The 23,350-nt window shown below is 42.4% G+C and overlaps 1 protein-coding gene across 2 annotated transcripts in view; it reads right to left on the bottom strand.

The window, feature by feature from the left end:
* The window catches only part of COL5A1 (collagen type V alpha 1 chain), a 251,738-nt gene that overhangs the window by 185,688 nt on the left and 42,700 nt on the right, over positions 1–23,350 (bottom strand). For both annotated transcript variants that reach the window (XM_077284776.1, XM_077284775.1), the window contains exons 2-4: positions 19,122–19,289; positions 7,168–7,381; positions 5,898–6,060 (exon numbers count right to left, since the gene is read on the bottom strand). In XM_077284776.1, the coding sequence (XP_077140891.1) occupies positions 5,898–6,060; positions 7,168–7,381; positions 19,122–19,289 (545 nt within the window). The remainder of the gene's footprint in view (positions 1–5,897; positions 6,061–7,167; positions 7,382–19,121; positions 19,290–23,350) is intronic.

The raw sequence follows: 23,350 nt of genomic DNA, 5'->3' as shown, positions 1-23,350 counted from the left end.
ACGGGGCAGACAAAGTACGCCTGTGCCGGAGCCACAGCGTCAATACAAGAAGAGGACGTCCCGGACGGTACCACGATGCCCATCGAACCAGAACCGGACTGCGACCGCCCCTGGGTGAGTATAATCTAACCTCTTTTTCTCATCTTTCAGGATACATCGGGGGCTTATCTACAGCATTACAGAATGCTGTAGATAAGCCCCTGATGCTGGTGGGCTTAGCTCACCTTCGATTTTGGGGGTGACAGGTTCCCTTTAACGCCGTTAAAAAGCGGCGCATCGGCGGTCATTAAGGAGTTAATGACTATTTTGTGTGGTATGACTCTTTGGATTAAAGGGATAATCATTCAATTTTTGAAAATTGCTAATTTTCAAATTTTTTTTTTTACAAATTTCTGATATTTTCTATAAATAAACGCAGAAAATATCGACATAAATTTACCATTAACTTAAAGTACAATGTGTCACAAAAAAAAATAAAATTTAAAAATCAATGAGATCAGTTGAAGCATTCTAGAGTTATTACCACATAAAGTGACACTGGTCAGATTTGAAATATTTGGCCCGGTCACTAAAGAATTAAATATGGGGGAAATAACATAAAAAAGGAAAGGGTTAAAAACAGGAAAACCCCTTAGTGCTAGTTAAAAAAAAAGCAGAAATTAGCATTATAAATTAAAGTGTGAAAAAGGGGTAAGGGTATGTGCACACGTTTCGGATTAGTGTGTGGATTTTTCCGCACTGTTTTTGCAAAATCCGCAGGTAAACCGCACTGCGGATTACCCGTGGATTTGCAGCGGATTTACCGCGGGTTTTGTGCGGATTCCACCTGCTTAACCTCGGCCACGTACCCCTACATACCCGTACATTGCCGAGGTTAGGGCAGGACGAATCATCATTATTGGTAACTGTTGTTTTACTTAAATATGCTTTAATATTGATGTTGTGGGCAGCAGTGGTGATCGTTGTACCACGTGTCATGGCGGTCAGCTTGAGCACATTTAGTTATACGGATATGATACGCTGCAGTCCATGGTGACATATTATACACTTAGCAGCTGCGCCCCACATATGCATATGTCCTGACCTTTCTTCGGCCTCAGTTTTTCACACCTGTCAACTTAATCACCTATTGATTCTATAAACCCATGTATTGTACCATTGTATATGTTTGGTCAATTTGTTATGTATTGGCGTTATATTCTTTGTATAAATAAATTTTGATCTAATTTTATTGGCTATGTAGACTCGATTTTCTCCGTGATTATCTATATTATGATGTTGTCAACTAATACAGCAACCATGTAAGATTCAGATTTTCCAAAGAGAAGGAAATTACAGAGCACAATTAACAATCCCAGCGGCGTCATCAGGAATCGCACTGAGTAGATTCCCAGGTGAGGGATACAGTTACTAAGAGGGAAAATATATTACGGCTTCTAATCATGTGCGAATCATTGAGTTAGAATTCCACCTGTGCTCTGGGGATGTCTACATCGGCCTCAGGACTTTCCTCTGGGTCTTGGCATAGCGCCCGGACCATCAAGAAAAAAAATAAAGCAAGAGCAGAGAAACATTTCATGTCTCAGATTTAGGGTGCGAACCGTGGTGATCTGTACTATCTGAATGTGCTACAAAAGACCCTAGAGTAATGCATCGAACACTTTCATGGTTGTTTGTTTTTGTTCATTCAGGGTATGAAGTTGTGCTGAAAACTGCACTTATGTCAGCAAATCACACAGCAATTATTAGAGGTTTTGTCATGATACGACGCTGTCTGCCTGTATATTAAAAGGGACACGGACTGGATGACACAGGCATATTTGCCGTGTGAGTCATTTACATTCTCTTTCCTCCCTAGAGAAATTATTAGGAAGTCGTTCTATTTTTCACACAAGGAATAAATATCACAGAAGAGCCAGAACTAACGTTGACTGCTATAACCAGCCATTTATAATCTGGATCAATATCTTCTTAGTGCTACTACCATTAAAAAGGTTAAAGGGAATCGGTCACCTAATTCATGCCGCCCAAGCCGCGAGGAGCCCAAGTCAGAGCCCGGACACACGATGGCAGCCAGGTATATTTGGTTGAACAATGAAGAGAAATAAAGAAAAAGCATTGCACATTGCGTATGATGCCACTAATATTCGCAAGATTTTATGGTTAATGCATTTAGTAACGCAGAAGCTAGAATAGCAGACTAGGGTTAAACACGATAGCACATGGAAGGAAACCAACGCTTGTAGGCTTGCTCTGTTTGATGGATGCGGAGTCTAAAATCAACAACATTTTTGGCTGTGTTAATTTTTTTCCCCTTAGATGAAAACCAGGAATACGGAGATCTTACTGGTGTCTGAAAGGTGCTGGCAAGCAGGGAGATTTTCCATCATCCTGAGCCATGTTACACAGTTGTAGCATTACCTGAAGCTCTTAGTCACTTAAAATGTTACTCGGAGGCTCAACACCCTCGGCTTATACATAAGACCCTTTTAAGAGAAGACCTGCGAGCAAGTATCAAGCCAAATTTCCAAACAATGGATAAATTGTAATTTTGGTAATAACGACAAAGACCACGTTGGTTGCAGCGATCTGCAGCAGAAATAGGCGTCTCGTTAATGTCCAAGGGACTCACAGAGCAGACTAATTAATCCCCCACGTAAGTCATAGAAAGAGTAATATCTAAAATGTTACTATTAAAACACTGAAGGCCGCTAAAACTGCAAAATGAGCAGATGTCAGATGCCAAAAACATACAGCTAGGAAGTTAAATGCATTTTTAGTTCTGTCTTATTGCATATGTTCACCTTGGGAAAAACGGTCCTCTTATGTAGAAATAATATTCTGTATGAAGAGGTGACTAACTTTGTGAATGTATTGTACGACCGTGGCTATTACATGTCTATCATGTTTTCAGCAGCACATCTGTTTACACCGGACAATGTGCTGCAGATTATGGTAATTTTTAACAGTCCAAAAACATGGTTAACAGCGACACGTGCCATAAAATCTGATTTTACTTCTTCAGCATACGCAGGTTTCAAAGTGAGAGGATCGGTGAACACAGCCTGCCTGGGAGGCCTAGGAAAAGCATGCGTGCCCAAAACACGGCGTTGGCTACTGGGGGTCACCGATCCTTTTAATTTTATAACCTGCTGATGCTGAAGAAATTAAATAGGATTTTATGCCGCATGTCTTTTTGGACTGTGACATTCTGTACTGCTATCGGGCTGAGCTCCGTCACTTTTCCAGGATATCAGACAATATTGTAGTTAGATTCTTTTACATTTTTGCTGAGTGCTGTCTGGAGATTCGGATCAGCAGTGCTGGGAAGTTTTTTCTTTTTGGTTGTGAATTATTATTTTTAAACCTGCTTAAAAATCATAGCACCCAAAAAAAACAAAGATTTTGCTCGTCGGTCGGCTGTTTGCCATCCTGCTTAGTTCCACGATTAGGTTTATATCTTTAGTCTCTCGTTAAGTGAACTCATTCCATAAATGCACAATGTCAGCTAAAAACACTTAAAGTATCCACCAGGCCCAATGCATTTTACAACTGGAGTTAATTGGAAACAGACGCCACTATTTGACTGTACAGTGGCATAACTTGCAGCCTTCATGAATAATACCCAGTTCTGTACTAAAGCTCAGGTACAACTTGCATTGTAGTGCAGAGCCGTATTCATAATTCTGCTACTTCTTGGAGACTGCCACCTAACTTGTCATCAGATAATGTAATATACGCCCACCACCACCACCATACATCAGATAATTGTACAAGGACTGGTCACACTGCAGAAAGCTAATCTACACCAAGTGCTCTGTGGAGATACTGAACAAGCAGCTCTCAACTAGAAAATTCTATAGCAGCGCAAAATATGAATTCACATTGTGACTTGCTAGTCACATATACAAACCGCAGAAGGGTGTTCAAAGGAAGACATACAACACACCAGGGTGCAGCATCCATGTCACATGCCATCACTTTATGATCCATTATCTGGGATCCCACTGATCCAGAGAACGAAGAGGTTACAGTCCAGTCACATCGGTGGGGGACATACATAAAGGGGAGGCATGTCTTGGGAATGTGCCTTAAAGGGTTGCATGTGATCTTTCTTTTTTGCTCAATCTTTCTGTTTCTGCCTGTCAATGACCTATTTATTTATCCACAAGCAGCAAACACTTTCCTACTTGGAAGGAGACAAAGGACTTGACTGGGGGAGATTCTTAAGAGGCCTCTTAATACAGAAATCCATACACAATCGCTACATTTTCTGCACATCTTGGTGTTCAGGTCTGATATATATATGTATTCAACCAAATGTCCAAAAAGTAATTGGCACTTCACAGAGTACAATTCAACACAAGAGGAACTCAGTATGTATGAATCACTGAGCCCACAAGAAGAGAACCAAAAGATAGATGACCATTAAAATATAGTATTTTATTTATATCATTAAAATTTTGAACAGGTATGGTACAATTAACAAAAATGCACCCAAGGGAGCAGGAATACATCTAAACCTATAATATACAAATGTATGGTCCACGCCACTTAAATGAAATATTCTGAAGCGTATAGAAATAAATAAATAGAATATAAAAGGACTTTGGACTACTTAACTTAACTGTGATGTTACCCATTTAATTATTAGCCTAGTGCCCTGATCTGGCATACTGGCAATAACCCATGCTGGTGCAATTAAATTTGGGCTGTATATTACCTCGTGATGATAGACGAAGGGAATGAGTCCAGAGTGGTGACTGGTCCAAGGTTCGATGTCTCTAAGTGATTCCGTGCTCCCCTGTCGCCCCGACGCGCGTTTCGCCCTTGGCTTCTTCCGTTCACGCCCCCGGAAGAAGCCAAGGGCGAAACGCACGTCGGGGCGACAGGGGAGCACGGAATAACTTAGAGACATCGAACCTTGGACCAGTCACCACTCTGGACTCATTCCCTTCGTCTATCATCACGAGGTAATATACAGCCCAAATTTAATTGCACCAGCATGGGTTATTGCCAGTATGCCAGATCAGGGCACTAGGCTAATAATTAAATGGGTAACATCACAGTTAAGTTAAGTAGTCCAAAGTCCTTTTATATTCTATTTATTTATTTCTATACGCTTCAGAATATTTCATTTAAGTGGCGTGGACCATACATTTGTATATTATAGGTTTAGATGTATTCCTGCTCCCTTGGGTGCTTTTTTGTTAATTGTACCATACCTGTTCAAAATTTTAATGATATAAATAAAATACTATATTTTAAGGGTCATCTATCTTTTGGTTCTCTTCTTGTGGGCTCAGTGATTCATACATACTGAGTTCCTCTCGTGTTGAACTGATATATATATGTACACATTACTTCTACATTAAATATCATATCACATCTTATGTGCACAATGATCCAAAAAGCTATGGCCTCATTATGGTGGTGGTGGGTGGGGTGGGTCAAGGGCTATTTCTCAGAGTTGCTGCACATATTTTCGGCTAGCTGCAGAGTTCTCCTACAGTTTATGCTATGAAGTTTGTGATGTGGACTTGCTATAATATAAGACAGAGGCGAGATATGAGAATATAAAATGTGCACTAAAAAAGAACACAGAACAGGAAACGTATAAAGAAATATAAGTTTGTGCCCCCTCTCTGCTCGACATCTGAGTTCATAGTTGTACGCAGGTTTTCTGGCTTAAATTGTAAATTCTGAACAGTCTCCAACTCCTTGGAAGACCTGGTACATTTTTCCAACACAAGTATGGAATTTACATTTTCCCTCCAGTAGGATATGTTCAAGTCGTACGCTCAGCCAAAGTCAGCTTGTTCAAAGCGCATCGTCAACATACTGGAAAATCCATCAGACTCAGAGAGAAGGAAACACGATGTGTCAAAGTGGCTTACCTCAAAGACTTCTTCATCTAAAATTCTGGTTCCAAAAACAACAATGCCATTGGTATCAATGATGGAGTGCTCACTGCGGCCGAGCGGCCTTTGCATCCTCTTCTTACAATCCAGAACCAGTGTCACCTGCTTCTTGTGGACGCTGATTGCTATCCGATGCCACCTGCATTATGGGAAGAAGGAGCAGGGTCAATAAAAAAAAAGCAAAAATCAGAAAAACCAAACTGAAAAAAAAAAAATCTATTTGAATTCTTCTGTTTCATCTACAACAGCAGGGTCACTTTGTAAACACATTACTTTATACTGGATTATATATATAGGCAAGCGAAGGTCATAATGGCAGAAGAGAGCGACGTCGGACAAACCTTTTAAGCTGTTAAGGTGTGTCTGTCTTCAATCCTGCTGACTGTTTCCACTACATACAAAACTGAACACTAAAATATAATATAGGCTGTAACAAGATAGGTGTTTGCATGTAGGCTAATTGTATATCTTAACATATTTTCCATCCACATTCTCAAGGACTGCACAAATCCGGCGCTGTCACTCTCACGCTATGTTCTGCTGCGCTGCAATTAGTTCAGGTAACAAATGATTAATTAGGGAATTCTTAATAACTACAATGAGAAAACATTACCTTTTCAGAGCTTATCTGAGATTGTTACACAACTGTATAGATCTCATGGGTTAATCAATTAAAGGGGGGGTGGATAGGACACCTAATTGCATTTGGTATAGGAAAAAAACTCTTTCTTCAAGATATAAATGCTCCTTACTTCAATTATAAGGACACTAAACACTACTGAACTGAACTGTGCAGAACACACCACCATTTTGCCAATATCCCGGTCAGTTTAATGATGACTGATATTGAAAATCTCTTTGCCCTTTCTCAGCCATACATCCCATAAAATACAGCAAACATCTCAGGAATATCTCTTCTGCTGAAAACAAATGAAAAACTAGAAGATGAGTACGCAGGGACGTCAGGGGTATTTGTGGTGGAGGACGAGGACCCATCATCGGCCACAGTCAGATGTAATCCTACCTGCTAATGATGCCACATATTAAGTGCAGTCAGCGCTAATGAGACTAATACACTACTGGACGAGGATGCCTGAGGATAAGAACATTTTCTGTGCCAGCAACCAAGTAGCGGTTGTCACACCAGAAAATCTCCACATAAATTAAAGAGATTAAGTTTACTCTTTACAGAAAATGTGCTGCTAACATTAAACACCAGGAAGAGCCAACATTGGATGTCACTCACTTGCCATCAGAAAGGTTAATGCCACTAAATAAAGGGTAGTCCTCGGGGCCTGGTTTTCCCAAGTGATCTTCGAACAGGAAGACAGGTGACCTCCCCAGTTCCACTCCAACCTGCTGGATGCCTTGTTCATTGTAAATGGACATCAGAAAAGACTGGCTTCCCTTTTTGGGTTTCACAGTTATCAAAATGGAAAAATCTTCTGGAAATGGGGTATCTGTGGGGGGGAATTAACACATTAGTCAGCAAAAGTCATTGATGCTCTGCAGCTGATGAACAGGCAAACTTCAAGATGAACATTTCCCTATACAAGTATCCACCTCTGGTTGTCATGACATGTTGGGAGTTGTAGTTGCACAACAGTTGAAGTTCCACAGGCTGCTAACCGCAGCTTCAGCACCAATTCACTCCACCATGCAATATTATGTATTCACACAAGAGTCTGGTTTCTGTACGTGGTTGGATAGGAAAGGCCGAACAGGAGCTACTGTAGATCTCTCATCCTTTAGAGAGGACACCCATGTCTATACAAACTTGCTCTTCTTTTCTCCTAAATTCCTCCTCCTCTCATGTCCCAGGTCATTAATGACTGCATCCTGCAGTAGGTCTGCTGGACCCAATACTGTACAGATACAGTCCTCGCTTAACAAGGATCCACTTGTCTAATCTCAGCTTCACTTAGGATAAGGTCAAAACCTCCCAATGAGCTCGGAGCCCTTTTCTTAGAATCTGGGTAACTACATGCCACATTGCCTTTACTGGTCGGGACTTAAATTCATCTTCATGGAATCCTAGATAGGTCTCTGGTCTTAAGTCTGCTGAATATATTCTGTAAGAGATCCTCTCCTTACAGAATGAGCTTCTTGAGGAGGTCATGCGGCAGATAACACTGCAATGAAGGGCCTTGTGTCGAGTGTGTCGCCTCTTAGGAATTGCAGAAATTCCAGCTCTTTTTAGTAGGTCACCGCTATAGATATTTTTACATTCCATTCTAAAAGACTTGATCTTCTGATGACTGTCTCGTGGTAAAAATGTCCTGCATATAATTGTGAGTATAGTTTCCTGAAGGACTCTGCAGGGAAGTCGTACAGTATTTTGTATACATACAAGAATGGAGTAAAAACAATCCACCAAAGTGAGTAAAAAAGAAAAGTTTTTATATAACTAAATATATGAAAGGCACCAAAAGACATTAAAAAAACCATATCAATGACAGAGCTATAGAAGACAAGGAATCAGGTGCAACAAAAATCACGTGCAATTACACAGGTATAGCATAGCCTGGTAGTAAGACATGTAGAATAAGTAAAGTGACAGTGCTTCAAGTCTATCCAGGAAAAATAGTCAGTGAGATGTATGTGGCCGTGTCAGCATAAGTACAATAGGTAAAATATCCAATATGCCATCATAGTTATAACATGTGCTGTTGCTGACCACGGCAACATAAAAATCACATGAAGTTAATCCTCTTACCCTGACATTCCTGCAAATCGCACGTGCGGCCCCAACGCGCGTTTCGCGTTCGCATCGTCAGGGGGCTGATATGATGGCATATGGGATATTTTACCTATTGTACTTATGCTGACACAGCCACATACGTCTCACTGACTATTTTTCCTGGATAGACTTGAAGCACTGTCAAATTAGTCTACATGTCTTACTACCAGGCTATGCTATACCTGTGTAATTGCACGTGATTTTTGTTGCGCCTGACTCCTTGTGTTCTATAACTCTGTCATTGATACGGTTCTTTTAATGTCTTTTGGTGCCTTTCATATATTTAGTTTAATAAAAACATTTATTTTTTATTCACTTTGGTGGATTGTTTTTACTCCATTCTTGTATGTATACAAATTGGTGGGAGTAATTTCCATTGCTATTGCCTTTTGGTGGTCTGATTACATAGGCCTTGGACCATCTGTTAGAATGTGTTCTGTCCTAAAGATTTTGTATTATAAGCCGTACAGTATTGCAGCTTTTAAACCAGACTGAACAGCAAAGATGAATCTCCATGTTACATTATTATTAAACCTAATCTATTATAGTAAGTGGATGGAAATCAAAATGACTGGAGGAATCTCATAGAAACCAGGAGGAAAGGTACAAACTGCAAGGGTGGGCGGCATGCACTGTCCTGCAAGACATCAGTGCTGCTCCGTAGGCCATGGTGCTACGTTATAATGCATAGCAGATATCTGAGGACTGCTCACTGCCCAGACCACACGCTAATTTTGAATTTTTTTTAAATATTGCTTACACTGCACATTTCTGCTTTGAGTCTCGTTGGTTTGATAAAAAGCAGAATGACACCAATCATATGTTTCCTATCATCATGGAAATGGAATGTGTAGAGCAGAGAAAGAGGCTCCGTGATTACAGACACGGCGAAACCACAAGGGATATTCCCTGGTTGAGTATATGGAGAAAAGTGCCCCTCTGGAGAAGAAGTGTCAGAATGCAATAAATAAGGCCCAAAGTAAAAACGTAATACATTACAACAATACATTTACATTTTTATGAACACATCTAAAAAGTTTCATTTTGCTTATTGTAGTGATTATTGCAGATTAAAGGGTTATTCACATCCTTAGAAGTCTACACCTATTAATGGAATAAGGGATAACTCGCTGAGTGGTGGAAGTCCAACCGTTGGGAACCCCAGAGATCCCAAGATCAGGGCTTTGAAACCCCAATATTGGGGCTCTGTAGCACCATCCTGAATAGAGCAGAGGTGCACCCGCTTGGCCTCCGCCCCATTTATTGTTGATGAGAACCCTATCAGACCAGAGTACGTGGCTGTGCAGAGCCTGTCTGAATGGCGTGGTGGCCAGACATGCACACCACCGCTCCATTCATTACGGGACTGATGGAGAAATGCAGAGCGCTGTACTCAGCCACCTCCCATAGGGAGTAAATGGACTGGTGGCACGCTCCATACCATTCAGATGGGGCTTTGCACAGCTGCATTCACAGGATTGCTAGCGTTCACAGTGGTCAGACCAGACCAATCAGCAAGTTATCCCCTATCCTATTAATACTGTAGGTGAAAACTTCTAGAGATGGGAATAACTCTTTTCATTAAATGTTTTACTTATGATAGAAGTGAAGTAAATACTCCAAAAAATGTGCAGTATATAGGAAAAATATTTATTTGTTTGGACTGATTGTAACACAAGTTATAAATAGTATTATGTAAGTGTTAGATGTGTGACATATTCTTTATACGCAATCTGTGCATATCCATGCTCCTCTTGATCTCTGTATATACAGAATTACCAGGATTATGCAGAAGTTTTTCAGCTCGGAGGAATGTAATGTTCCTCAATAACTCGCATTCAGCAACTCTCGGCAGATGTTTGGAAGTAACTAGTCATTTGCAGTATATAACATGTAGGCTGCAATGCTTCAGGAGTATCTGATTGCATCACTACATGTGCCCGGGGCTCCTGGTGCTGTACTGATCTCAGGAGGAGGGTTGTAAGGCCTGTGACCTCATGGAGGATGAGCAGCTGCCCTGTCACAGAGCTCCAGCTAGGACATCCATCAGGATAAAGCATTGCTGCTCATTCCTTCAGAGATTGAGACTTGTCTGTGTTTGCACTGATGCCCTCATATTTCTATACATTCCAGATTTAAATAACATTTACAAAAAAAAATGTGAAAAAAAAATGCCTTCCAAAAAAAGAAAACCGTGAATGTGTGATACCTTATATCTGCCACTAGGCTGTTATTTACTGTAGTTTCCTTTAGGGCTCATTCAGATGTTTTTCGTGTATAGGTGAATTCATGTTTTTCACGGATAGCATTGGTACCTATGATAGTCTATGGGGCTGTTCTCGTGTCTGTGATTTTCTTCCTCAGACCGAGAGGTCCATGCAAAATGTCAGATATTGATTTGAGTGATGGATCGAGCTCTGGGTCCATGGAAAAAATTGGACTGCACTTGGATACCATCCAAGTACTGTCCTTTTTTCATGGACTGTTATAGAAAGTGGAGGATCATTTTTTTCACATACCAGAAAAACAGATGAAAATCAGATCAAACTATGATGAAACTCGAATGACACTGATCAAAATCACTGATGAACCTCAGTCTGTTTTTCTCTTATATTAATGCAACAGATATCTGAATGAGGCCTTACACTCCTGATTGGTAACTAAGCTATATAAGATTCAGGGACTTACTGCTGCTTTGTGGAAGAGATGGTTAAAAATCCCTAAAGGAACTGTAAGGGTAATTCACACACAACATTTTTAAGTTGGAAAAACCTGTTGTATATTTGCACTAGAGTCAGTGGCAGAGAACAGAGACTGAACCTCTGGTTTCTGCTGTGGATTTGCAATGGAACTGTAAGCGAGTCCAATCACAAAGTAGTCATCTATATATATAATTGTCTAAGGGGTACTTCCGTCTTTCTTTCCTCAACTTCCGTAATGGAAATCCCGCGTCGCTGATTGGCCTCGCCAGCTGCCTGTCATGGCTGCCGCGACCAATTAGCGACTGGCACAGTCCGATTAGTCCCTCCCTACTCCCCTGCAGTCAGTGCCCGGCACCCGCATACTCCCCTCCGGTCACCGCTAACACAGGGTTAATGCCAGCGGTAACGGACCGCGTTATGCCGCGGGTAACGCACTCCGTTATCGCTGCTATTAACCCTGTGTGTCCCCAACTTTTTACTATTGATGCTGCCTATGCAGCATCAATAGTAAAAAGATCTAATGTTAAAAATAATAAAAAAAACAAAAAACCTGCTATTCTCACCTTCCGTAGTCCACTGAGCCACATGCGGCTGCCGCCATCTTCCGTTCCCAGAGATGCATTGCAAAATTACCCAGAAGACTGGCTGCTGTATACTACGTGAGCTGTGTTATATAGTACGTGGGCTGTGTTATATACTGTTTGGCCTGTGTTATATACTGCGTTGCTACTGTTATATACTGCGTGGCCTGTATTAACGCATCGGGTATTCTACAATATGTATGTATGTATGTATGTATATAGCAGCCACATAGTATATAGCACAGGCCACGTACTATTTGTCTGCTATATACTACATGGCTCCTTTATACTACGTGGCCTGTGCTATATACTATGTGGCTGCTATATACATACATACATATATATTCTAGAATACCCGATGCGTTATAATCGGGCCACCATCTAGTGTTCAATAAGAGCTGTGCAGAAAAATCCACATCCATAAGAGGAGCAACATGGATTTACCATTGCAAACAAAGGGCAATTTAAGATGCACATTTTGGCACTGAATATTCACAGGAATGTTCATACAAAAATCCATGCCGGTGTTCCCTAAAGTTGCCATTTTTCTTTTCCTCCAGCTTTTCAGGAATCAGATAAGTAAGAAATCACTGGACGTCTTGACGAGAGGATGGCCACTATTTCCAGATTATATTTTATACTTTCTCTTTATTATGTACTACACCACCTGCCAAGATTAATATCTTTGTTTAGATAATGGGAATCGGTCAGCAGGTTTTTGCTATATAATCTGGTAGACACATATTACGGGGCAGGAAAGTCTGATTCCAGCAATGTGTCACTTACTGGGCTACTTACTGCAGTTTTAACTAAATTGTGGTCAGAATGCTGAGCTGTATAGAACCCCTCCCACTCCTGTGAGTGGCAGCTTCCTGTGTATAACCCCGCCCACACCACTGACTGGCAGCTTCCTGTGTAGGACCCCCCTACACCCCTGACTGGCAGCTTTCGATGTATAACCCCACCCACACACCTGACTGACAGCTTACTGTGTAGAACCCCGCCCACACCCCAGACTGGCAGCTCCCTGTGTATAACTCCGACCACACCCTGACTGGCAGCATCCTATGTACAACCATACCAACACCCCTGACTGGCAGCTTCCTGGGTAGAATCCCACCCACACCCCTGACTGGCAGCTGGGTATAACCTCGCCCACATCACTGACCGGCAGCTTGCTGTTTAGAACCCTGCCCACACCCCTGACTGGCAGCTTTCTGTGTATAACCCCACCCTCACCCCTGACTGGCAGCTTCCTGTGTAGAACCCCGCCCACACCCCTGACTGACAGCTTCCGGTGTAGAACCCCGCCCACACCCCTGACTGACAGCTTCCGGTGTAGAACCCCGCCCACACCCCTGACTGACAGCTTCCGGTGTAGAACCCCGCCCACACCCCTGACTGACAGCTTCCGGTGTAGAACCCCGCCCACACCCCTGACTGACAGCTTCCGGTGTAGAACCTCGCCCACCCTCCCAACTGGCAGCTTCTGGTATATAACCCCTCCCACACCCCTGACTGACAGCTTCCTGTGTATAACCAGGAGTCGCTTTTATTGTATATGCCTTCATTTTGTCCGCCACTTGCACTTATGTTGAACAATTATTAAAGAAAATGTGCATGAAAACTTTCATGTGTGTGGTGAAAATTTCTCTATAGATGATCCAGGAGTTTGCCACTCCCTTCCACCAGCACCTTGTCCTACAGCTGTGTGCATGCCATCTGTTTCTATATAACCCTACCCACAGCCGACTGGCAGCTTCATATGTATAACCCCTCCCTCACCACTGTCTGGCAGCTTCCTGTGTATAACCCCACCCTCACCCCTGACTGGCAGCTTCCTGTGTATAACCCCGCCCTCACCCCTGACTGGCAGCTTCCTGTGTATAACCCCGCCCACACCCCTGACTGACAGCTTCCTGTATATAACCCCGCCCTCACCCCTGATTGGCAGCTTCCTGTGTATAACCCCGCCCACACCCCTGACCGGCAGCTTCTTGTGTATAACCCCGCCCACACCACTGACTGGCAGCTTCCTGTGTATAACCCCACCCTCACCCCTGACTGGCAGCTTCCTGTGTATAACCCCGCCCTCACCCCTGTCTAGCAGCTTCCTGTGTATAACCCCGCCCACACCCCTGACTGACAGCTTCCTGTATATAACCCGCCCTCACCCCTGATTGGCAGCTTCCTGTTTATAACCCCGCCCACACCCCTGACCGGCAGCTTCTTGTGTATAACCCCGCCCACACCACTGACTGGCAGCTTCCTGTGTATAACCCCGCCCGCACCCCTGACTGACAGCTTCCTGTATATAACCCTGCCCTCACCCCTGATTGGCAGCTTCCTGTGTATAACCCCGCCCACACCCCTGACCGGCAGCTTCTTGTGTATAACCCCGCCCACACCACTGACTGGCATCTTCCTGTGTATAACCCCACCCTCACCCCTGACTGGCAGCTTCCTGTGTATAACCCCGCCCTCACCCCTGTCTAGCAGCTTCCTGTGTATAACCCCGCCCGCACCCCTGACTGAGCTTCCTGTATATAACCCCGCCCTCACCCCTGATTGGCAGCTTCCTGTGTATAACCCCGCCCACACCACTGACTGGCAGCTTCCTGTGTATAACCCCACCCTCATCCCTGACTGGCAGCTTCCTGTGTATAACCCCACCCTCATCCCTGACTGGCAGCTTCCTGTGTATAACCCCGCCCTCACCCCTGATTGGCAGCTTCCTGTGTATAACCCCGCCCTCACCCCTGTCTAGCAGCTTCCTGTGTATAACCCCGCCCTCACCCCTGATTGGCAGCTTCCTGTGTATAACCCCGCTCTCACCCCTGTCTAGCAGCTTCCTGTGTATAACCCCGCCCTCACCCCTGATTGGCAGCTTCCTGTGTATAACCCCGCTCTCACCCCTGTCTGGCAGCTTCCTGTGTATAACCCCGCCCTCACCCCTGACTGGCAGCTTCCTGTGTACACTATGAATGGTCAGCAAGCTGCTAATCAGTGGTGCGGGTGGGATTACACAGATTAGCCTGACTGATCTACATGTGAAATGTAGGCCTGTACTGATAATATGAAAATGTCGGGGAGTTGAGTTAGGGCAGTTGGCTCACCAGCACTTGATATACCTTTAGATGCAATAAGGGATCATTGCACATAGCTGTCCAGGTCAGGGCTGCAGTAAGCTGAACATTGGAAAAAAAACCTCCAGCTATGAATCTCTCAGTAATTATAAAACTTCAAGTTTATTAGGAAGGTTAAAATTAATGAATAGTACTAGAGGCACAGCCACATAAATTTAGTATAACCTATGATTTTGGACGTTTAGCCTTAATCATGTTGGTTAATAGGTTTTTCTCCCAATTCCTGCAACTATAGTGTCAGCTCTGATTGGAATCCAATCAATTAGCCTCTATTTCAAGTAATAGTCTTGAAAAAAATTTTTTAGTTTCCTTAATAAAATCTTATTATGTGAACAATTATGTTTGGTTCGTATTAGTTCTATGGCGGAAATATTTTTGATAATATGACTAGGCCAAATCTTGTCACCCTTCTAATATTATCAAAAATATCCCTGTCGTTGAACTAATACTAACATTAAAAATTGTATTAACTGTAATACATCTCGTGTCATGTACAGTAGGGAAAATAAGTATTTGATCCCTTGCTGATTTTGTAAGCTTGCCCACTGACAGAGATATGAGCAGTCTATAATTTTAAGGGTAGGTTAATTTTAACACTGAGAGATAGAATATCAAAAATAAAATCCAGAAAATCACACTGTATAAATTTGCATTTATATATCCCTCCGGCAAACAAGACTTAATACTCGGTGGCAAAACCCTCGTTAGCAAGCAATCAGACATTTTTTGTAGTTGATGTAGTCCACTCCTCCTTGCAGATCATCTCTAAATCATTATGATTTTGAGGCTGTTACTTGGCAACTCGGGAGTTTCAACCTCCTCCATAAGTTCTCTATGGGATTAAGGTCTGGAGACTGGCTAGGCCACTCCATGACCTTAATGTGCTTCTTTTTGAGCCACTCCTTTGTTGCCTTGGCTGTATGTTTTGAGTAATTATCTTGCTGGAAGACCCAGCCACGACCCATTTTTAGGCAATGTGCACAGGCTGCGGAAAGGTGTGCGGATTTTTCAGCACTGATTTTGCGGAATTACCGCGATTTTTGTGCGGATTCCACCTACGGTTTTACACCTGCTGATTCCTATTGAGGAGCAGGTGTAAACCTAAAGAATTGAGATGCTGTAGAATTTAAACCGCTGCTTTTCCATGCGTTTTTTTCCGCAGCATGTGCACTGCGGATTTTGTTTTCCATAGTACCATTTACATTTACATGGTACTGTAAACTCATGGAAAACTGCTGCAGATCCGCAGCATCAAATCTGCTGTGAATCCGCAGCAAAATCCGCAGCGTGTGCATATACCCTAAATGTCCTGGCGGAGGGAAGGAGGTTGTCACTCAGGATTTTATGGTACATGGCTCCATCCATTCTCCCATTGATGCGGTGAAGTAGTCATGTGCCCTTCGCAGAGAAACACCCCCAAAACATAATGTTTCCACCTCCATGCTTGACAGTGGGGATGGTGTACTTTGGGTCATAGGCAGCATTTCTCTTCCTCCAAACATGGAGTTGAGCTAATTCCAAAGACCTCAATTTTTGTCTCATCTGACCACAGCACCTTCTCTCAATCACTCACAGAATCATCCAGGTGTTCCTTGGCAAACTTCAGAAGGGCCTGCACATGTGCCTTCTTGAGCAGGGGGACCCTACTGGCACTGCAGGATCTTAAATCTTTATGGCGTAATGTGTTACCAATGGTTTTCTTGGTGACTGTGGTCCCAGTTGCCTTGAGATCATTAACAAGTTCTCTCCAGTGTAGTTTTAGGCTGATCTCTCACCTTCCTCATGATCAAGGATACCCCATGAGGTGAAATTTTGCATGGTGCCCCAGATCGATGTCGATTGACAGTCATTTTGTCAGCTTTGTGCAGGTCTGTGATCATGTCCCTGATGTCCTTTGGTCTTGCCCATGTTGTAGAGTTTTGAGTCTGACTGATTAATTGAGGTGACTATGTAAGACAGCTTTCTTTAATGCAGGTAACGAGTTGAGTAGGAGCGTCTAACTGGCCTGTAGGAACCAGAACTCTTAATGGTTGGTAGGGGATCAAATACTTATTTCTCACTGCAAAATGCAAATACATTTATATAATTTATACAATGTGATTTTCTGGATTTTATTTTTGATATTCTATCTCTCAATGTTAAAATTAACCTACTCTTAACATTATAGACTTTTCATGTCTTTGTCAGTGGGCAAACTTACACAATCAGCAAGGGATCAAATAATTATTTCCCCCACTGCATCTATATAATAGAATGTTCTTCTGGTAAATTCCAATATGTAGGCTGTATTATGGGTCCTCAAAAAAACGGATAAGACAACATATGTCAGATACCGTAAATTCGGCTTCAGTCAATATGTCAGCGGTTTCCAAACACTTTTCATGTGTGCATAGGGGAGACGTTTCTGCACTGAAATTTGCAGGTATCGAAAAAGGTATGTAAAACAATCAGAAGAGGAAATATTATAAGAAAAATATTAAATAGAGAATCCAACTGGATCTTCAGTTTGGAAACAAGAATCCTTTCATATGTTAATGTTGGACAGTATCTACGTTATTGGCTTCACTTTCTATGCCTTTTTGTTTTTAACACACCTGTTCTTAATTATATATACTGATTGTTAGGCCATTGTGAGCCTTGAGCTTTAGAATATATATTGTCATCGAATAACCACTAGCTTATTATTATGATTAAGGTTGTACGCCGAAACGCAAAGGTTTGGCTAAGTATATGTGGCTTTGCCTCTAGTACGATGCAGTCATTTTAACCTTCTTAATAAACTTGAAGTTTTATATCTACCTTCCTATTCATCAATGGAGCATAATGGATAAAACACAGATTGTATTGAAACTATTGACACATCCCAGGAATAAGACTCTCTTGTTCTATATTTTGCTGCTCTCAGATTAAAAAGCAAAAACCTCCAGATTCGCTTCAAATGGTAAAAATGCTACTGGCTGCGTACACCACTATGGGGGGTCCTTCATGTATTTATGTACTGATAATTAAGCAGTACTCAGTGAGTTTACTTACAGGGGGCTGCAGATACTACAGCAAAGTATTTCGTGATCTGCATCAGAAAAAGGAAGCTCCAACTACTCTAAAAATAATATTTAGATTGTTTTAGTAATGTCTGCCGCAATTTCACCTTTATTTTTCTTCATCGCTTCCCACTTTCATTGTATATCTTACAATATATACATTTAGTATTATAATTTAGATTTACTTTGTGACTTAGGATTGCAGATAACTGCATGAGGCGTCTCCCGTCAGGGACTTGTGTGAGGTCTAATTTGAAGAAGGCAGCATGACACTTTTTCTTTCAACCTATAAAGCAAAAGGCGAGTAATGGCGACTTGTTCATATTACCATATTGTGTGATAATAATGGAGCTTATGGGCCGATATCAGAGACCATAAAATCTAGTAATAACCTCGAGTCTGGAACACAGGACATTTCTCAACGCTTTTCAGAGTTCAGTTGGTCTCGAGGGACTCACTTTAAGGGACTCAATTTAAGGCAGTATATTACGGAACCTGCTATCATTTTTTTTTTTCACACAGGTTAATGTTTAGCGCCCGGAACAAAAAAGCCCCAGCTTATATTATCAGGTTTTCTTTATTGTTTAAATTAACTTTTCTAAAGCGGAAATTATGTGCGGGATGGGAAGACATGGTGAACAAAGGTATAGTCACCTATTAAGAGGGCAAAATTGAGCACAATTAAAGGTTGATTTCAGCAGCTTTTTAGTACAAGGTCAATGTTTTATTGTAAAATTAAATGGTATGAAGCTGAATAATCATCTGCTGTCAACAAGAGGTCGCCTGGTACCAGACAAAATTTGCACCAGCCACAGGATTAATATCAGTGCACTTATGACTTAGTGTTACTGATGTAAACTTTAATACAACGGACCCCCATGTACGATATAGTTAGGATTATGGACTTGAAGTCATCTAGACATAGTTATAAGCCATGTTTTGGTGATAGAGAACAGTAAGTCCCATCATATCCCATAAGTCAGGCCTTACCTGGAAACAGCTGCTTGGTAGGGGCACTGAGCTGTGCATTTTTGGACACTCTGTATGCCACATCTGGTCCCTTTGAGGATTTTCTGGTCGAACAAAAGCCTGTGGTCTTTTTGACTCCATCAGGTAAATTGTGAAAATCTAAAACTTTCAAAATGTCTGCAGGTTCACCTGTCAGAGAAGGAGACACACAGAAATCGTTTTAGTCCCATTTATAGACATACAATCCTGAAACACTCTATGAAAAGGTTTTATGAGGTTTGTGGAGAAATTGCAGATAGCGCTAGGGATTTCCAGGCTAAGCAGAAGTTATGCAAAGGTCTTCTTTCTAGTGAATCTTGTATCATCTACAGTATGAAGGCCACCAAAAGGGGCAAATACCTAAACTTGCGTTACCACCTCTTACCTCATTCTAACTGTAGCTCCAATAAAAGAAGCAGCTGACCAAGGCCTTGTCATAGTGTTAGTACTTTCTTACACAGCTGGCTTCATAAAGTCATCAGCAGTGACAGAACTGTCAGCTGCAAGCAGCCAACGCACCCGATAACGTGGGTCTATCTATATAATGTAGTAGCCTAATCCAGTGATCTTGTTATCACGACTCCAAGCACAACAAAAACAAAGCACATATCGGATCAGTAAAGAAATACAGAACTTTTCTAGAAAATGGGGTAAAATGACCGAAACTCTTGGAGGCAGAGAATATCATGCCAATGAGGAAAGAGAACTTTGGTGTCATTAAAATGTCTCTGTAATTATCATAAAAGGTAAGGACTCAGAGTCTTCAGTGAGTCACAATAGAACTGGTACCCAAACATTACATTTCCACTAGGAGAAATAATAGATCATACTTTATATGTATTCTTACTTCCCCAGAAGTTCTATTTTTTTATTTTTAGTAGAGTTGATAAATCGAGCAGAAGCTGTGCGGCACTAGAACACAAGGACATGTTCAGACCAAAGAGAAGTAATACATTAAATTTTTTTAAAGAAGAATAAAGAAAATTAGCCCAATCTACTAAATGACTTTTTTCAAGCATCTTTCGCATACAGTAATTCAGGACTTTCTCATGCACTTGTCTGAAGGACATAAATTGATAAGAAGATGAAGTTTCCTGTTGAATGATGATCTCTCCCGGCTGCCATGTCTTGGAGGCTGACTGCAGAGGATAATGCAGACATACATAACGAAGGAGAAATGTCAGCTTGGGAACGGAGAATTAATACATCTCTGGCACTAAAAAGCTTCCAGTGACATCCTCAATTTGTTACACGCCATGGTGCGGAACAATGAAGCAGATTACCACATCAATCAGGAGGCAAAATATATTAAAGAAAGCCATATCTCTCTCAATTATCTAAAAATAACAAAATGTCACATTCAATATCGCTATGGTTTATTCTGATTTTCTTTAGATAAGTGTTTTCTCCGTGCAGACATTAGTACCTGAAAAAGGGACTTTTATCATCTATACCTAAAATCATTGAGAAAAGTCCCCTATAATGCTGCACTGTGGACGGCACTACGTCATGGTTATGTGGCACACGAGGTAATGGTGCAGGGCACAGTGTCAAGTCAAACAGTCCACAAGTGCCCTTTATAATCATCAATGGGAGTGAGGCTTGTCCGCAGCAGAACCATCATCAAGCCTACATGATAAGACCGGGAGGAAAAGAGTTGTGGGTAGCGAATAGAGGGCAAGTGACTGGACGTCTACGGAAGCTTAGTAACGGCTGAGCTAAGGGGAATTTGAGAAATATTTATTATTGCACTGTGATAAATGAAATTCATTAAAAAAACAGATGATACAAGTCTTTCCATCTATCAGTCATGATGCTGGGTGTCCCATTCAACTAAACAATGTGCAAAACTTGCCCTATAATCGTTAGACCTGACCCCTCTATATGGACGAGGTTACCGTACTAATTTAGTATTTATGGACCGGACATTTCAGTGAAACCTTATACAATGTAATTGTAGGTAGGGGCCATCCAAACTTTATACTGCTATACAAGACTACCACAGATGGGACCTCGGAGGAACAGAAAAGGGAAGTTATGGGAGCTTTAACTTGTGGAGCTGCTTGATACATGGACACATACAAATGTGTAGAGTAAAATACAAAAAGTCTCACTGTCCTAGTAAAAGAAAACATCCAAGACAGGAGGAAACATCTGTCACATCCAAAAAATGTCAGCAAGACCCTAGCTGTGAGCATAGGGATACTGTTACACACAATGGTGGCGCATGTGGATTTGTGGACACACTGTTCTACAGGTCCGGGTGTAGCTAAGCGGCTACCTGGAGCTCCTGGTTGTGGAGACAGACTGGGCTGCAAGTAGCCACAAAGGTACCATTCCTGGACAGAGCCCGATACTACAGCTGTTGATCCCAGGGGTCAGGTATGCTGACACTAGTTTGGGCTAGGATGCTGGAACAGGGACTGGCCGCATACAGTCCAGGGGACAATGTTCAGAAACTGGCCACACTGGGACTAGAGAACTTCAGGAAAAGGATCGGCTCGAGTGGGACCAAGGAGCTTCAGAACTGGCTACTCCAGGACCAGGGGACAACGTTCAGGCAATTGTCGCATCGTGACCAGGACACTAGCTACACCGGGACCAGTGTAGGGTCCTGACTGCAGCGGGACCAGGGGACCTCACAACTACACTGTTAGGACATCAACTACCTAATGATTAAAGGGAACCTATCACCAGAAATAACGCTATTAACCTGCAGATATGAGGTTAATCTGAAAGTTAATAGCGCTATTATGCCACCTGGCGCAGCAAAAGCAGCAGGGAGAAAATTATTTTTATTCTTCCCTCCAGCATTCGGTTTCAGTCATGGATGCAGGGTCGCCGCTGGTTCAGTCACCCGCTCTGAGAATACAGAGCAGCCACTGTAACTGTGCCCCCGACCCTGACTGACAATCCCTCCGCATTGGGGCTAAGCTGGCAGTCAGAGCCGGGGCGCGGTTACAGCGGCAGCGCTGTATACTCAGAGCAATGACTGAACCTGCGACGCCGCTGCCTCCATGACTGAAACCGAATGCTGGAGGGAAGAATAAAAATAATTTTCTCCCTGCTGCTTTTGCTGCGCCAGGTGGCATAATAGCCCCATTAACCTTCAGATTAACCTCATATCTGCAGGTTAATAGCCTTATTTCTGGTGATAGGTTCCCTTTAATCATTAGGTAGTTGATGTCCTAACAGTGTAGTTGTGAGGTCCCCTGGTCCCGATGCAGTCAGGATCCTGAACCCATATACCTGGTCTCGGTAACCCGTATACCTGGTTCATTTTCTCTCAGCTGCATTCGGCTGCGTGCAGGAGCCAAACAGCATAATAATGCTATTAACCTGCAGATTAAGGGTATGTGCACACGTCAGGATTTCTTGCAGAAATTTCCTGAAGAAAACCGGAAATTTTCTGCAAGAAATCCGCATTTTTTTTTGCGTTTTTTTCCCGTTTTTTTTCGCATTTTTTTTTAGCATTTTGCAAGCGTAATTAGCTTGCAGAATGCTAAAGTTTTCCAAGCGATCTGTAGCATCGCTTGGAAAACTGATTGACAGGTTGGTCACACTTGTCAAACATAGTGTTTGACAAGTGTGACCAACTTTTTACTATAGATGCAGCCTATGCAGCATCAATAGTAAAAGATAGAATGTTTAAAAATAATAAAAAAAAATAAAAAAAATGGTTATACTCACCTGCAGACAGCCGATCTCCTCAGCGGCTTCCGTTCCTATAGATGGTGTGTGTGTGCAGGACCTTCGATGACGTCGCGGTCACGTGACCGCGACGTCATCGCAGGTCCTTCACACACACCATCTATAGGAACGGAAGCGGCAGCATGCACCGATGAGAGGCGGGAAGACTCCGGGGGCCATCGAAGGTGAGTATATGACTATTTTTTATTTTAATTCTTTTTTTTTTTACCAATTATATGGTGCCCGGTCCGTGGAGGAGAGTCTCCTCTGCTCCACCCTGGGTACCAACAGCAAATGATCTGCTTACTTCCTGCATGGTGGGCATAGCCACATGCGGAAAGTATGCAGATCAATGCATTCCTAGGTGTGTGGAATCACCGCAATTCCGCAAATTTAATGAACATGTTGCTTTTTTTTACGCGATGCGATTTTTTCACGGAAAAAAATGCAACATTTGCACAAGAAATGCGGAAAACACTGAAAATAATGGGAGGCATATGTAAGCGGGTTTTTTTTGCTTT

The sequence above is a fragment of the Ranitomeya variabilis genome, chromosome 2, assembly GCF_051348905.1.
Source record: "Ranitomeya variabilis isolate aRanVar5 chromosome 2, aRanVar5.hap1, whole genome shotgun sequence".
Lineage (NCBI taxonomy): Eukaryota > Metazoa > Chordata > Amphibia > Anura > Dendrobatidae > Ranitomeya > Ranitomeya variabilis.
The sequence above is the reverse complement of the archived record's forward strand: the minus strand, read 5'-3'. Positions and strand labels throughout refer to the sequence as shown.